Source organism: Dermochelys coriacea, chromosome 2, assembly GCF_009764565.3.
Source record: "Dermochelys coriacea isolate rDerCor1 chromosome 2, rDerCor1.pri.v4, whole genome shotgun sequence".
NCBI classification, from domain to species: Eukaryota; Metazoa; Chordata; order Testudines; family Dermochelyidae; genus Dermochelys; species Dermochelys coriacea.
The window spans coordinates 225,593,788-225,609,156 of record NC_050069.1 but is presented as its reverse complement, the minus strand read 5'-3'; the positions used below and the strand labels follow the sequence as shown (position 1 = coordinate 225,609,156).

Below are 15,369 nucleotides of genomic sequence, written 5' to 3'. Positions count from 1 at the left end.
TTTCCAGTTGGCCAGGACCTCCCCCAATTGCCATTAGTTTTCAAAGATAATGGCTTCAAAGAGACTTCATCCTTCCCCTCCCATTAGGTTTATAAATATTTTTAAGCATAAAGACGGTGTCAGGAATTTTGTTAATCTTGTAACAAAGCTGAAAACATGCAAGCCGCCTTTAGATTCAGAAAGAATTTTGCTGTCTCTAAAGTTCTATCTACCCAAAATAAAGTTTGTGGTTTTTATAGTGCTTCCCTAAACAAATATATACCACTGGAAAAATCTTTTTTTATTGGTTTGAATCTAGGAATTTGCTCTTATTTGGAAGTTTAACTGTTTGGTTCTTTTAAGAAACATAATTTTAATGTTTTCCACAAAAAGGAGAATCACTGAATTATCAAATAAACTTCACTTTTTACTAGCAAAAACTTAGGAAGAATACAAGCCTGAACCGTAAAATTGCAGATATTGGAGGTTCTGCTTAACAAAGTAGTAATCCAGCTTCCTAATTATGTTTTTACACTTCATTTCCCAGAGTTTATGCTCCTTTCCATTTTCCTCATTGGGATTCAATTTCTACTTTTTTAAAGGATGCCTTTTTGCCTCTCACTGCTTCTTTTACTTTGTTGTTTAGCCACAGTGGCACTTCTTTGGTTCTCTTACTTCTTTGTTTTTTTAATTTGGAGTGTACATTTAAGTTGAGCCTCTATTATGATGTCTTTAAAAAATTTCCATGTGGGTTGCAGGGATTTCATTTTTGGCACTGTATCTTTTGGCACTGTATTTTAATTTCTGTTGAACAAATGTCCTCATTTTTGTGTAGTCCCCCTTTCTGAAATTAAGTTACCAGGTTTGGCCCTCCATAAGGATGTTAAATTTAATTATATTATGGTGACTATTGCCAAGCAGCCCAGCTATATGCACCTCTTGGACCAGATCTTGTGCTTCACTTAAGACTAAATCAGAAATTGACTCTCCTCTTGTGGGTTCCAGGACTAGCTGCTCCAAGAAGCAGTCATTTAAGGTGTCAAGAAATTTTATCGCTGCATCCTGTCCTGGGATGACATGTACACAGTCAATATGGGGATAGTTGAAATCCTCCATTATTACTGAGGTTTTTTTTTATTTTTATAGCGTCTTTAATTTCCCTGAGCACTTCACAGTCACTATCGCCATCCTGGACAGGTAGTGGGTAATATAGCCCTACTGCTATATTCTTATTATTCAAGCATGCAGTTACTGTCCGGAGAGATTCTGTGGTACAGTTTGGTTCATTTAAGATTTTTATTTCATTTGATTCTATGTTTTCTTTCACATATAGTGCCACTCCCCTACCAGCATGACCTGTTCTGTCCTTCCGATATGTTTTGTACCCTGGTATTACTGTGTCCCATTGATTATCCTCATTCCACCAAGTTTCGGTAATGCCTTTTATATCAATATCCTCATTTAATACGGGGCACTCTAGCTCACCGATCTTATTATTTAGATTTCTAGCATTTGTATATAAGCACTTAAAAAATTTGTCGCTTTTTAGCTGTCTGATATTACATGATGTAATTGAATGGGACTCTTTTTTCATTTGATTGTTTCCCACCAGATCCTACCCATATTTTATCATCTTCCATCCTCTCCTCCTTTCTAGGACATAGAGTCTCAATTAATAGAGCCTACCTTAAGTGAAGTCTCTGTCCAAACCACATGCTCCTCCGCACCTGTTGGCTTTCCCCCAGCCTTTGGTTTTAAAACTGCTCTACGACCTTTTTAAGTTTGTGTCACCAAACCCAGGCCTTTTGACTTTGCTGGTATAAAAAACTGCTTGCTTAGAGGAAGAAATACATTTTTTAAAAAATGGTGGCGCAATCTGATAATTCTCCTTAGTTTGATAGGACATATATTTATTAAAGATATTATAAATGGAATTCTATTCACTAAACTTATTGCAGCACAGCAAGAAAGGCTGCATTTAAAAAAAAAAGGAAACAAGATATGCAACAAAATTGATAGTGTGAAGAATACATTGTGCTTTTATTTAAATAAGTTGCCCTTTATCTGTTGTGAGCTACTCTAAAGTCTTCTAAAATATACTCTTCTACAGATTTTATTGTGTTCTTATATTTGCCAGTCCATAAGTAACTATCATAATAATACCTAGCTCTTACATAGTGCTTTTATTAGTAGGTCTCAAAAAGCTGTACAGGGTTAGTCTCTGAAGAGAAAGTAACAAAACATAAATAATGGTAATTTTAATAAGGAGATTTTTACTTGTTGCCCTTGCAGTTTTAAACAATTAACCTTGTGATACCTTTTGAGAGATACTAAATGGGATTTCCAGTTGGTATATTTTAAAGCTGGAGCACTAAACATTTAAAAATCACTTTTTACTGTCACATGCATGTTAACGTTTAAAACATCATATAATACTATATTAATCCTTAGATCATTGGCCTGCACCTATGTGTGCTATACCACTGGAGCTGTTCTATTCTCTTCTATTTAGATCTTAAATCAACAGTATCTGAGCACTTTTTGTTATACAAATACCTGACTAGCTATTTCCTGGTTTTAAAGGGAGCTTCTGGGGCTGCTGTAGTGAAGACAAGGGAGAGTCTGTTGCCTCTTAGCCCTGGTTTACACTACGGGGTTAGGTCGAATTTAGCCACGTTAGGTCGATTTTAAAATGAATGCGTCTACACAACCAACCCTGTTCCGTTGACCTAAACGGCTCTTAAAATCAACTTCTGTACTTCTCCCCGACGAGGGGAGTAGTGCTAAAATAGACCTTGCTGGGTCGAATTTGGGGTAGTACAGAGGCAATTTGATGGCATTGGCCTCCGGGAGCTCTGGACATTATTTTGAACTCTGATGCAGTAGCCAGGTACACAGGAAAAGCCCCAGGAAATTTTGAATTTCATTTCCTGTTTGGTCACCGTGGCATGCTCAGCAGCACAGGTGACCATGCAGTCCCCCCAGAATCACAAACGAGCTCCAGCATGGACTGAAAGGGAGACACTGCATCTGATTGCTGTATGGGGAGAAGAATCTGTGCAGGCCGAACTCCGATCAAAAAGAAGAAATGTTAATATATATGCCAAAATCGCACAGGTGGAGAGAAGCTACAACAAGGACACACAGCAGTGCTGCGTGAAAGTTAAGGAGCTCAGGCAAGCCTACCAAAAGACAAAGGAGGCAAAAGGTCGCTCCAGGTCAGAGCCCCATATGTGCCGTTTCTATGATCAGCTGCATGGCGTTCTAGGTGGGGACCCTACCATACCCCACCACTGTCCGTGGACACTTGCAAGGGGGGGAGTCTAATGCAACAGGGAGAAGGATTTTGTGGAGGAGGAGAATGCGCAGCAGGCAAGCGGTGAATCCGTTCTCCCCGGCAGCCAGGACCTTTTCATCACCCTGGAGCCAACACCCAAGGCGGGATCCCCAACCCTGAAGCCAGAGAAGGCACCTCTGGTGAGTGCACATTTGTAAGTATAGTACAGGGTTTAAAAGCAATAGTGTTTAATGTTTGATTTGCCCTGAAGAATTGGGATGCATTAACGGCCAGTACAGCTATTGGAAAAGTCTGTTAACGTTTCTGGGGATGGAGCGGGAATCCTCCAGGGACATCTCCATGAAGCTCTCCGGGGGGTACTCTGAAAGCCTTTGCAGAAGGTTTCTGGAGAGGGCTGCCTTATTTCATCCTCCATAGTAGGACACTTTACCACGCCAAGCCAATAGCAAGTAGTCTGGAATCATTGCAGCACAAAGCATGGCAGCGAATGGTCCTGGGTTTTGGTTGCATTCAAGCAACATTCGGTCTCTTTTCACATATCTTTCTGTATTAGCCTAAGGAGAGCGATAATGTTCATGGTCACCTGGTTGAAATAAGGGAATTTTTGTAAGGGAACAGTAAAAGGACCTCGTTCATGCTGGGTTGTTTGCGCTTGGCTAAAAGGGATCATCTCAGAGAATAGCCACGTGGTGGGGGGAGGGGTGAAGGGATCATCCCAGAGAATAGCCACGCGGTGGGGTGGGGGGAAGTGTATGCTGCACATCCACCCGAAAACCGTAGCTCCTTCTTTTAAATGTGAAACCCAGCCGGCATTGCTTGTTATGGGAAAGGATGGCACTGCAGTTTGAAACCGTTCCCACATGTTATGAAGGTGTAAGAAGCCAACCCTGCGTACCGAAAGGCTTACCATGGTTGCCTGGAAACCGAATTCTGTTGCCCAGCCGTTTGTGATGTCTCACCATGCCGGCAGGCACTCAATATAAAAGGCAAAATGCGACCTTGTACCGAAAGCACATGTGCTGTGAATTGCTTGATTCACAGTGAAAGAGTCTCCCTTTTGTTCTCAGAAATGTATCATCTTAAATTTTACTCTCCCTTTTTATCTCTCCCCCAGGTACAAATGTTTCTAGGCTCCCCCTATCATCTCCGTACCTGAGGTTATCGCAGATTAGAAGGCGAAAAAAACGCCTTCGCGACGACATGTTTTCCGAGCTCATACAGTCCTCCCTCACTGATAGGGCACAGCTTAATGCATGGAGGCATTCAGTGGCAGAGGCCAGGAAAACATTAAGTGAGCGCAAAGAGCAGAGACAGGAGGCAATGCTGAGGCTAATGGGGGAGCAAACTGACATGATGAAGCATCTGTTGGAACTGCAGGAAAGCTAACAAGGGCACAGATCCCCACTGCATCCATTGTATAACTGCTTGCCCTTCTCCCCAAGTTCCATATCCTCTTCACCCAGACGCCCAAGAACGCAGGGCAGGGGAGGCTCCGGGCACCCAGCCACTCCATTCCAGAGGATGGCCAAGAAACAGAAGGCTGTCATTCAAACAGTTTTGATTTGTAGTTTGGCTACAATAAGCAACGTGGCATTGTCCCTCCTCCCGCATCCCACCACATGCAGGTTACCTTGTCAGTTATCTCACTTTTTTTATTTAATAAAGAATGAATGCATGGTTTCAAAACAATAGTTAAACTATTTCCTTTGCCAGCTGTGATCGAAGGGGAGAGGGTGGTTGGCTTACAGGAAATCAACAAAGGGGGCGGGTTTGCAGCAAGGAGAAACACACACAACTGTCACACTGTAGCCTGGTCAGTCATGAAACTGGTTTTCAAAGCCTCTGATGCACAGCGTGCCTAGCTGTGCTTTTCTAATCGCCCTGCTGTCTGGCTGCTCAAAAATCGTCCACCAGTCGATTTGCCTCAACCCCCCATTCCGCCATAAACATCTTCCCCTTACTCTCACGGATATTATGGAGCACACAGCATGCAGCAATAACAATGGGAATGTTGGTTACGCTGAGGTCTAACTTAGTCAGTAAACTGCGCCAGCAAGCTTTTAAACGTCCAAAGGCACATTCTACCACCATTCTGCACTTGCTCAGCCTGTAGTTGAACTGCTCCTTACTACTGTCCAGGCTGCTTCTGTACGGCTTCATGAGCTGTGGAAGCAAGGGGTAGGCTGGGTTCCCAAGGATAACTATTGGCATTTCAACATCCCCAACGGTAATTTTCTGGTCTGGGAAGTAAGTCCCTTCTTGCAACTGCTCAAACAGCCCAGAGTTCCTAAAGATGCAAACGTCATGCACCTTTCCCAGCCATCCCATGTTGATGTCAGTAAAATATCCCTTGTGATCCACCAGTGCTTGCAGCACCATTGAGAAGTACCCCTTGTGGTTTATGTACTGGTTGGCAAGGTGATCCGGTGACAAGATAGGGATAGGCATTCTGTTTGTCGCCCCATTACAGTTAGGAAACCACATTGCAGCAAAGCTATCGCTTTGACCTGCACATTTCCCAGAGTTACTACCCTTGATAACAGAACATAAGTGATTGCATTGGCTACTTGGATCACAGCAGTCCCCACTTGTCCACTCCAAATTGATTCCCGACTGACAGGTAGCTGTCTGGCGTTGCAAGTTTCCACAGGGCAAGTGCCACTCGTTTCTCAGCTGTCAGGGCAGCTCTCATTTTGATATTCCTGCACTTCAGGATGGGGGAAAGCAACTCACAAAGTTCAAGGAAAGTGGCCTTATGCATGCGAAAGTTTCTCAGCCACTGTGAATCATCCCATACCCGCAACGCTGTGCGGTCCCACCAGTCTGTACTTGTTTGCGGGCCCAGAATCGGTGTTCCACTGTATCAACCAGCCCCACTGCCGCCATGATGTCTCAATTGCCACAGCCTGTGCTTTCAGGAACGTCTGTGTCCATGTCCTCATCACAATCGTCCTGTGCTGGCGTCTCTTAGCATGGTTTTGCGCATACTCCAGGATAATGAATGAGGTGTTTACAATGCTCACAACAGCAGCAGTGAGCTGAGCAGGCTCCATGCTTGTCATGGTATGGCATCTGTGCGGGTAACCCAAGAAAAACGATTGTCTGCCTTTGCTTTCACGGAAGGAGGGAGGGAAGGAGGAAGGGGCGACTGACGATATGTACCCAAAACCACCCGTGACGACGTTTTTGCCTCATCAGGCATTGGGAGCTTAATCCAGAATTCCAATGGGCAGCGGAGACTGCGAGAACTATGGGATAGCTACCCACGGTGTACCGCTCCGTAAGTCAATGCTCGTCACAGTATTGAGGACGCACTCCGCCGACTTAATGCGCTTAGTGGGGACATACACAATCGACTGTATAAAATTGATTTCTAAAAGTCGACTTCTATAAAATCGACCTAATTTTGTAGTGTGGACGTACCCTTAGAAAAATAATTGTATTGCAACTCGTGTGATAGTCAGTGCCAATGCAACCTGCCTCCCAGGACTGGGAACCCACCATCCCATTGTCTGCACTCCAACTGTGTCACAGATCTCTTAAGTGCTGGGTCCTACCCTACCCACCTGATGCATGAAAGCATTAGAGGAAGGTAAATGGAGGTGTGGATTTTTTGATATTTAGCCAAAATTGGCACCATGCAGAAGAAGTGACTAATAGAGAAAGTAATCTAGTTGGTGACTGTAAGGTTTGTTTCTCATTGAGAAGATGTTGGGATCTGGCGATGCTTTTGGAGGAAAGGCAGTGAGGAGTGTAAGGGGGTGGAGAGCTCATGCAAGGGCAGAGCTAGAGAATGTAATCTTGATTAATTTTCCAGCCCCTTAGATTTCTTAGGATAAATACTACCATTCTTCAGGTTTGAAGGGTAAAACGACATTTTTATCACCACTTCAAAGCTAATCAGTTTTCTCTGAATTTGATTTGTGACAGGCATATTACAAAAGCTGTATTATAAAATTTCAAGAAGTGGGGTGGGGCTTATTTACCAATTGCTGATGTGATTACTTGCTAATTTAAAAATTTAAATTGCAGTACAGCTTGCGAACCAAGACGCACTTGATGCCCAGGTACAAGTCAAAATGAATAGAAATCATTCTGTAATATGTTTTAACTTCATTTTTTAATAAAGAATGTATTCTGTAATCCCTTTGCAATTATGCAAGCTTCCTTTTGTATACTTTACATACTAGTCTATATTTGATCCCTGTTTATTAATATTAGACATCTTTCAGAGTCAGTAATTCATAGGTGTTGACTTCTGATTTTTTGTTTTTAGCTTCTGGTAAAACATGGTGGAGACTTGTTTGCGGAAAATGAAAATAAAGATACTCCGTGTGACTGTGCTGAGAAGCAGCACCATAAAGACTTGGCCCTCAACCTGGAATCTCAAATGGTATTCTCACAGGATCCTGAAGCTGAAAGCATTGAAGCTGAATATGCTGCTTTAGACAAAAGAGAGGTGAAGTGAAACTCTTAATTATGTGTACATTATGGTTTTATAAATCTGTGTATGTAGCAACACTTTGTGATAGAGGCAAAAATATCTTAAGCATGAGTTTAACTCTAGGCACACTTTTAGATCCACTGACTTCAGGGCACTACGCACATGTTTAAAGTTAAGCACATTGCGGAAGAGCAGCTTTGAGTCCATAGTTAAGATTGAAGAGAGCTTTCTGTTCACAGTATTTCAGAGAGCTCTAAATTACATACGCAATGCAGGTTGTCTTGGAAAAATTGCTGTGCCACATTAAAGCTAGGAGTAGAGTTAGTGGTGCAAATTTGGGGTTATTTGGTCAAGTAAGTTGGGAGATAAAGCTCTTCCAAAAATGATCAACTTCATAAGAAATTGAAAATTTTAGATTTTCTGCCCAAAGATGAGGAGGGGAGATATAAGAAGAAGCCACAGCATGTTTCCTCTAATCTCAACTAGTGAATACCACCAAGAAGCAGCTGCAAAGTGCAATATTTCAAAATATATTAATTTTTCTTTCTGGTTCTAGAGGGTTGTGCCTGGAACTGCTGCATTTGTACAGAAGCAGGAGAGCATGTAATTTTCATGTCCATTTTTAAAAGTGCTCTAGAATTCGTAGGCGCGTTCAGATCAGATTAAAATTTGTTTTTGGAGTAAATTAGGTATGTTTTAGTTAGGGGGTTCCCATTTTAATTGCTTTCCAATCATGACATTTTTTTTAATAAAGTGCTCTAAAATGCACATCAGCTGGTTCAGCTTGAACGTTGGATTGTCAGTAGAGGGACCCAGGTAAGAGGTAGTAGTGCAGTCTTGGAGTGGCTTGATTAAGAGATTTATAAGATACACCTCCCCTCAATTCCTTTCTCTCCCAGAATGAGTTGATTGTAGTGTGGTTCCATGTATCACTGACGAGAGGAAGATAAGGATCCAATGTGGACACAAGAACAAATGGGTATAAACTGGCTACCAGGAAGTTTAGACTTGAAATTAGATGAAGGATTCTAACCATCAGAGGAGTAAAATTTTGGAATAGCCTTCCAAGGGAAGCAGTGGGGGCAAAAGATTTATCTGGCTTTAAGATTCTACTCAATAAGTTTATGGAGGAGATGGTATGATGGGATAATGTGATTTTGGTAAGTAATTGATCTTTAAATATTCAGGGTAAATAGGCCTAATCCCCTGAGATGGGATATTAGATGGATGGGATCTGAGTTACCCAGGAAAGAATTTTCTGTAGTATCTGGCTGGTGAATCTTGCCCATATGCTCAGGGTTTAGCTGATCACCATATTTGGGATCGGGAAGGAATTTTCCTCCAGAGCAGATCGGAGAGGCCCTGGAGGTTTTTCGCCTTCCTCTGTAGCATGGGGTATGGGTCACTTGAGGGGGGATTCTCTGCTCCTTGAAGTCTTTAAACCACGATTTGAGGACTTCAATAGCTCAGACATAGGTGAGGTTTTTCGTAGGAGTGGGTAGGTGAGATTCTGTGGTCTGCGTTGTGCAGGAGGTCGAACTAGATGATCAGAATGGTCCCTTCTGACCTTAGTATCTATGAATCTATAAGGAGTGCCGGCAAAGCTGCAAGGGTGGAACACCATGCCAGTTTCATGGCACTTTTTCAAAAGAGTTGTAAAATTCACAGGCTAAGTCAGATCAACTTGGAATTTGGTATGCCAGTTGAAGACCTTGGATACAGTTTGTGGGGTAAATTTGAGTAATTTGATCTCAGGTTTCCAAAATGACATGCTTTTATTTTTCAAAATGCACATGCATAAGCAGAGTGCCTTGGAAATAGCTATGCTACATCAAGATCCAGGGTAGACTTTGTGGGATCATTTAGTCAGGGAGTTTCTAATATAAAGGACCACTCGTGACCTACTTTTAATTATCAAAATGCTCTAGAATGCACATGCAGAGCCTGATTGGCCTGGAAATTTCTAAGAGAGAGACCAGGGTAAAGACACTAGTGAAAAATTGGGATTATTTGGTCTGAGCATTCCCATGATACAGCTCCCCTACGTATTTCTTTTCAAAGTGTTCTAAAATACGTGTGTGTAAGTAGATTGCAGACAAAATCTGAGTTTGCAATTAAAAAAATGTATATAGCAAATGCAAGGTAATAATAGTTTTTTAATTAAATATGTTCCTACATAACACAATATAGAAGAATAGGAATATTAAACATTTTCAAAACAAGATATAAACTTAAGAACTATGGCTCTATGTAAAACACCGAGACACACAACTTTATGACCAGAGTCTATTCTTTTATCCTTGTGGTTAGGTGAAACAAAAAGCGTCAAAATGGGATATGTCTGCGTTGGTTTTTTAAATAGAAATCAGGTCAGGGGAAAATTCCAAAAGATTTCCCTTGCCTCTACTTTTGTATTTTTATTTCATTAATTGAAACAACCCACAATAAAAGAATTTGAGCAAACATTGCCTATACGTATAATGTGTAAGAATATAAGAAATATTTCTCTCTCAACATTTTTTAAAGGTGAAGTTAGGTTAGCAGTAACCCAAATAATATACATTGTAATTTAATCTTTTTAACTAATTATTTTTGCATCAATTTTGATGGCTTCACATTCATAGTTTTTTGGTTCACTGCTTATTCCTAAAATAGAAGTAGGTTCATCTTTGCAGTGTAGCTCCAGGAGGTAAAAGGCACTTTCATTTTAACCCCATGCTGCAATGTATTCAGTATATGCTAAGGAACACCTGGGAATAAGCAGAAATTCAGAGCAGATCATCCAGAACAGGTTTAGTTCTGTGCCAGACGCATAGAGCAATATACTGCACAATAACAAAACAATCATTTTCTTCAGATATTTAATTTATTTTTGGAAAGGATCTGTTCAGTTCCAATTGAAAGCCATTTAGCAAGTAGTACAAGTATAACTTTAGTGTTCATATTTAAGAAAGTGAAAGATGTTTGCACTCTTAAAATAACCCACTTAAAATTAGTACATGGAGATAGAAATAGCCTTTTTTAAATAGGAAGAGAAAACGAAAGTACAGCAGGCTTTAATGTCTCCAAATCTATATATTACATATGTGGACGTGAGTAGTAGATGCAGTGTCAGATAATTTTTGAAAATATATAGCCCCAATTTACAAAAAGGATGATAATTACATAAAGTAAATTTGTCATCACTTGGTTACCATCTTAATTGCACAAAAAGGAATTGTTTTGTCTTAATTTTTAACAGTATATTAAAAATAGAAAAATTACTTTAACTTTAAATGAACTGATAAAATAAAACCTCTATGCAAATGCTAAGGTATTAATAAACACTTTAACATAGTTTCATATAGCAATTTGATAATAAAAGAATTGATGGTATCTTTGCTTTTTGTATCTGGCACAGAATGTTAGAGGTAAAATAAAAGGGAGGTATGTGTGTGTGTGCTCAGATGTGTGTGTATGTAAAAGGAGGAGTATATAGAAAATATTACAAGAGTTGAAGATAGTGGAAAACTGTTATTCCATGGGTTGAAGAAGTGACAGAACATAGAACATCCCTAAGTTACAGTATATAAACTATGGACAACTGTGAATTATAGTGTTAAGGTGTTAAACTTACAGTATAGTTTAAAGGTCTGGAGATCTTTGTTAAACACAAAGGGCAAGTTTTTCAGTACAAACCTCAGTTCTAATCTAAAGGCTTCTGCAGATGGAATGAGTTGAAGGATTTCTTCTGTGCACATTTGATCCAACGTTCATTGTAATCATGGGAGTCTTTCCAGTGACTTCAATATACTTTTGATCTGAGCCTATATGAGTTATTCAGATATGAACTACACATATATCTGAGGTCAAAGAAAAAATTGTGTGAATTACACTGAGAAACAGTACATGTTCATATAATTAAAGAACATATTATCTTGCCGAAGAGGGCACATTAAAAATTTTCTCTGTGTGTGCAACATTACCATTTCCAGACTTCTGACTGCTTAACTTTGTCTCCTTAATGTTTTTTATGGAATAACATATTACTTTGTGAACAAAATATATGTATTTTTTAAAACATGGCTGTAAAGAATATTTCTCACATCGCTTTAAAGAGCAATTTAAAAATTCTTAAAACCAGAGAATCTAAAAATCCTTTCTGGGGCTTGTGTGGAACGTTCCAACGGAGATAGTATAACACTTACTATTCAAGAGAGAGAAGTGCCTGTGTTCAACCTAGAAACAGCCAGTTAAACATAATTTAGAGCAATTGTGCACTTCAGGTTGAAATGTTAGTTCCTTTAATATACATTTGTTTCAGATATCATTAAGAAATACCTTTCCCTTATAGATTTAAAAGGTGGTGATTGTCATGCTGATGAAGCTAATTTATATTCTTTCAATGATCATTCAAACTACAGTTCAGATAAAGTCTAGAGAGTTTAGTCATTGTCCCAATTTTTTTTAGAGCATATCCATGCAAATGTAATCACTTGAGCACTCAGCTGTTTGAAAGCCTGTTGATTTGATATGTTTTCATAAGTTATCTCTTTAGTAAGAAATTAAATAGGTCAATCAAATTCCAGAATGCTGTCAAGCAAACGACCCAGATTTACTCTAGCAGGGACGACTAAGGATCAGAATGTTCTTAGTCCTACCATAGGTGTGCACCAACAGGAAGGCACAAGGAAAATCTCCCCAGTTTGTGCAGCCCACATAAGGAAATGCAGGAACCACCTCCATCATGCTTTCCCAAAGAGGGCAAAGAAGAGGCAGGGCTCTGGGTCCATTTCTTCTGTTTACACTAGTCTGGGGAATTGGCCAGTACCAATAAGGAGAGCAGGCTCTATCATCAATTGAGGCTAGTTTATGTTGCTGATGGATCCTACTGCTTGTGCATAATTACTGGAGTTTGTTTATTAGATGTATTTTTTGAGAGTTTATTGTGGATATCCAGTGTGTGAGATGGACTCTTTTGTTTACTGTAGTGTAAACGTGAATTATAAAAAACTATTAAAAGGCCAGTATATCATTTTTTGGTCCCTTCCTACTCTCCTGGATGGTGTCTGCATGGGAATATAAAGACTTCATTTTTTCCTGTGTTATTTTTAAGGAGTAAGGATGCAGCTCTCGTATCTTGGCCATAGGAGCTGGACTGTGACCTCAGCGTTGCTGCCTTTTTGCCTTTCCACCTGACCCTATTGCTAACATTGTAAGAGAAGATGCCACTCTGAAACTAGCAGGGGATTGAAACTGGTTCTCACCACTTAAGCCCCTGCTGCCCAAATTACACAGTTGAACTTCTGTACTTGCGATGGATCAACCACCTATACCTGTATGCTCAGACCACTCAAACAATCAATTACCTCCCTTCCCACTTCTGACTAGGTGCGTGCTGCCTCACGTGACCTGCAGTTTGATGCCAGCCAATTATACCTTCCCTTTCTTTCTATCCAAGTCTTCAGCATTCCTGTCCCCAGGATAATGCCAAGATAATGGCCCTCAAACATATGAGGTCAATAAAAAGTAATCCAGCTGCTACCTGTGTTTGCATTTTTGCCAGGCCAACTAATATCTTACTTCAGATAATCCTGGATCTAGCATTCTTTTCTTATCCATCCCTCAGGAATAGATTTTGAACAGCTCCAGAATTCTAGTGGCTACCTAATGAGTTAACTTTTCCAATAAAAATTATTTGGATTTCCTGTCTTCATCCATATCACCAGCTGGGTTCCATGCAAACCTAGTAATTTAGATTCTTTTCTTTTTTAAGTCATTTGACATAGATTTAGACCATCTCAATGACTGAACTCTAGAAATAGCAGAGAACTGTAGATATAGCCTCTTTTGGCTTTGAGATGCGTAAAGTTGATACACTATAAATAAACATCACCAGATTACAGTGTCTTCATAGAATTTGATATAGTTGTCAATCTGCACAGTCATGCGTCAAACTAAAGAATTCTTCCCCAACTAACCTATCAAGAGGGTAGTCTCTCCATCTGTGGTTTGAGATAATTGTTAGGTAGTAGAAATGTTTAAATTGTTGTTGCCAGTTTAATGCAAAATTATTGGTTCAATGGAAAATCTCTACTTCTGAAGAGCTAACCTGTCTTTTTTTTCTTTTTCTTTTCAAAGCCATATGAGGGACTAAGACTTCAGGATTTGCGAAGGCTAAAGGATATGCTGATAGTGGAATCTGCAGACATGCTTCAGGCCCCACTGTTTACTGCAGAAGCTCTTCTTCGGGCACATGGTAATCAAAAACTAATAAAGTATTCAGACAGTTTTAGAAATGGTCACAGCAAAATAAAGTCATGTTCATGGTTTGTTTTTTTTCTTTTTTTCCTAGCTGTAATTGAAAGAAAAAGAGAAAATAATTAACAACAAAATGTGTATTCTTTTTTGAGTATATTCCCACTCTTGGGATGGTTTGCCAAGCAGTATCATACAGTGGAAGGAGGGAGTAGAGTCCTAATTAAACAATGACTGAAGCACCGCTCTGCCAAGCTGTGCTTCAGACCTGGATGGCAGATACTATGCATAATGTCTTATAAAAGTGTGAATTGGACTTCATGTAGCTGCCAAGCGAGAGGGATATAGCAACCACTCTAGGAGAATGGGCCCTAAAAGGAATAGGAGAAGAGAGTGAAGCTTCTCTATAATATTCCCCAATACACCATCAGATCCATCTGAGAGACATTGCACTGAAATGGCCTGACCCTTATAGGTGTCGATATACAAAATAAACAGCTTAAGAGAAGTCCTTACATTGTTAGTTCTGTCCAAGTAATACAAGAATGCTCTCTTTGCATCTAAAGGATGTAACTAGATTCTTCTTCAAGTGATTGTTCATGTGCATTCCACAATAGGTGTGCGTACTCACCACGTGCACCGGTGCCGGAAGTTTTTCCCATAGGGGAGCGCCCCTAGTGACTCCTGAAGTGGCACCGCTATGGCATGGTATAAGGGGTGCTGCGCGCTCCCCCAATTCTCAGTTCCTCCTTGCCGCCAGTGAAAGAAAGCTGGAACACAGCAGGTGCTTCGGAACTGCTGTGCTCCAGCTTTCTTCTGTAGCTTTCCCTGTTGGATTGTTGTTTAGTTCGTAGTTAGTTAGTACCTGTACCAAAAAAAAAAAAAAAAAAAAAAAAAAAGAGTATAGTTAGAATAGAAAAGTGTGCCCGAGTTGGGGCATGCCCCGTGCTTTAAGTCATGTGACAATTGGAAACGGCCTATGCCAGTAAGTGTTTCGCACACTGACTGTTTATGCTGTCTGGGGGGAAACCTACCTCAGTGACCGCTGCAAAATTTGCAGATCTTTTAAGCCTGGGAACAAAAAGGAGCAGGACATACAGCTCCAAGCCATCTTGATGGAGTCAGCCCTAACCCCGACACTGCTGTGATGCTCTGAGTCGGCACTGAGCACATGGCATAGGTGCGCGGTGATCCAGCGGTGCCTTCCACCAACCGGCACCGCTCCCCATCCATGGAACACTCTAAGAAGACAAAGAAGTGATATTCTCCGTCAAGGCTCTGGGGCAAGGTTGGGGGCGAGACTAGACCCACGTTGGGCAGCACTCAATCCTCATCAACCTCACGGCCTCCGACTCAAGTTGAGTGGAGTAGCCCAGCCCACTCCAGGACGACATCCCTGGATGCCAGTGGC

General features: G+C 40.7%; 1 protein-coding gene across 6 annotated transcripts in view; it reads left to right on the top strand.

Moving 5' to 3' along the window:
• ANKIB1 (ankyrin repeat and IBR domain containing 1) overlaps window positions 1-15,369 on the top strand; it is a 179,553-nt gene that overhangs the window by 93,027 nt on the left and 71,157 nt on the right. For all 6 annotated transcript variants that reach the window (XM_043509313.1, XM_038392780.2, XM_038392782.2 and 3 more), the window contains exons 4-5: window positions 7,554-7,736; window positions 13,842-13,959. In XM_043509313.1, coding sequence (XP_043365248.1) covers window positions 7,554-7,736; window positions 13,842-13,959 — 301 coding nt within the window. The remainder of the gene's footprint in view (window positions 1-7,553; window positions 7,737-13,841; window positions 13,960-15,369) is intronic.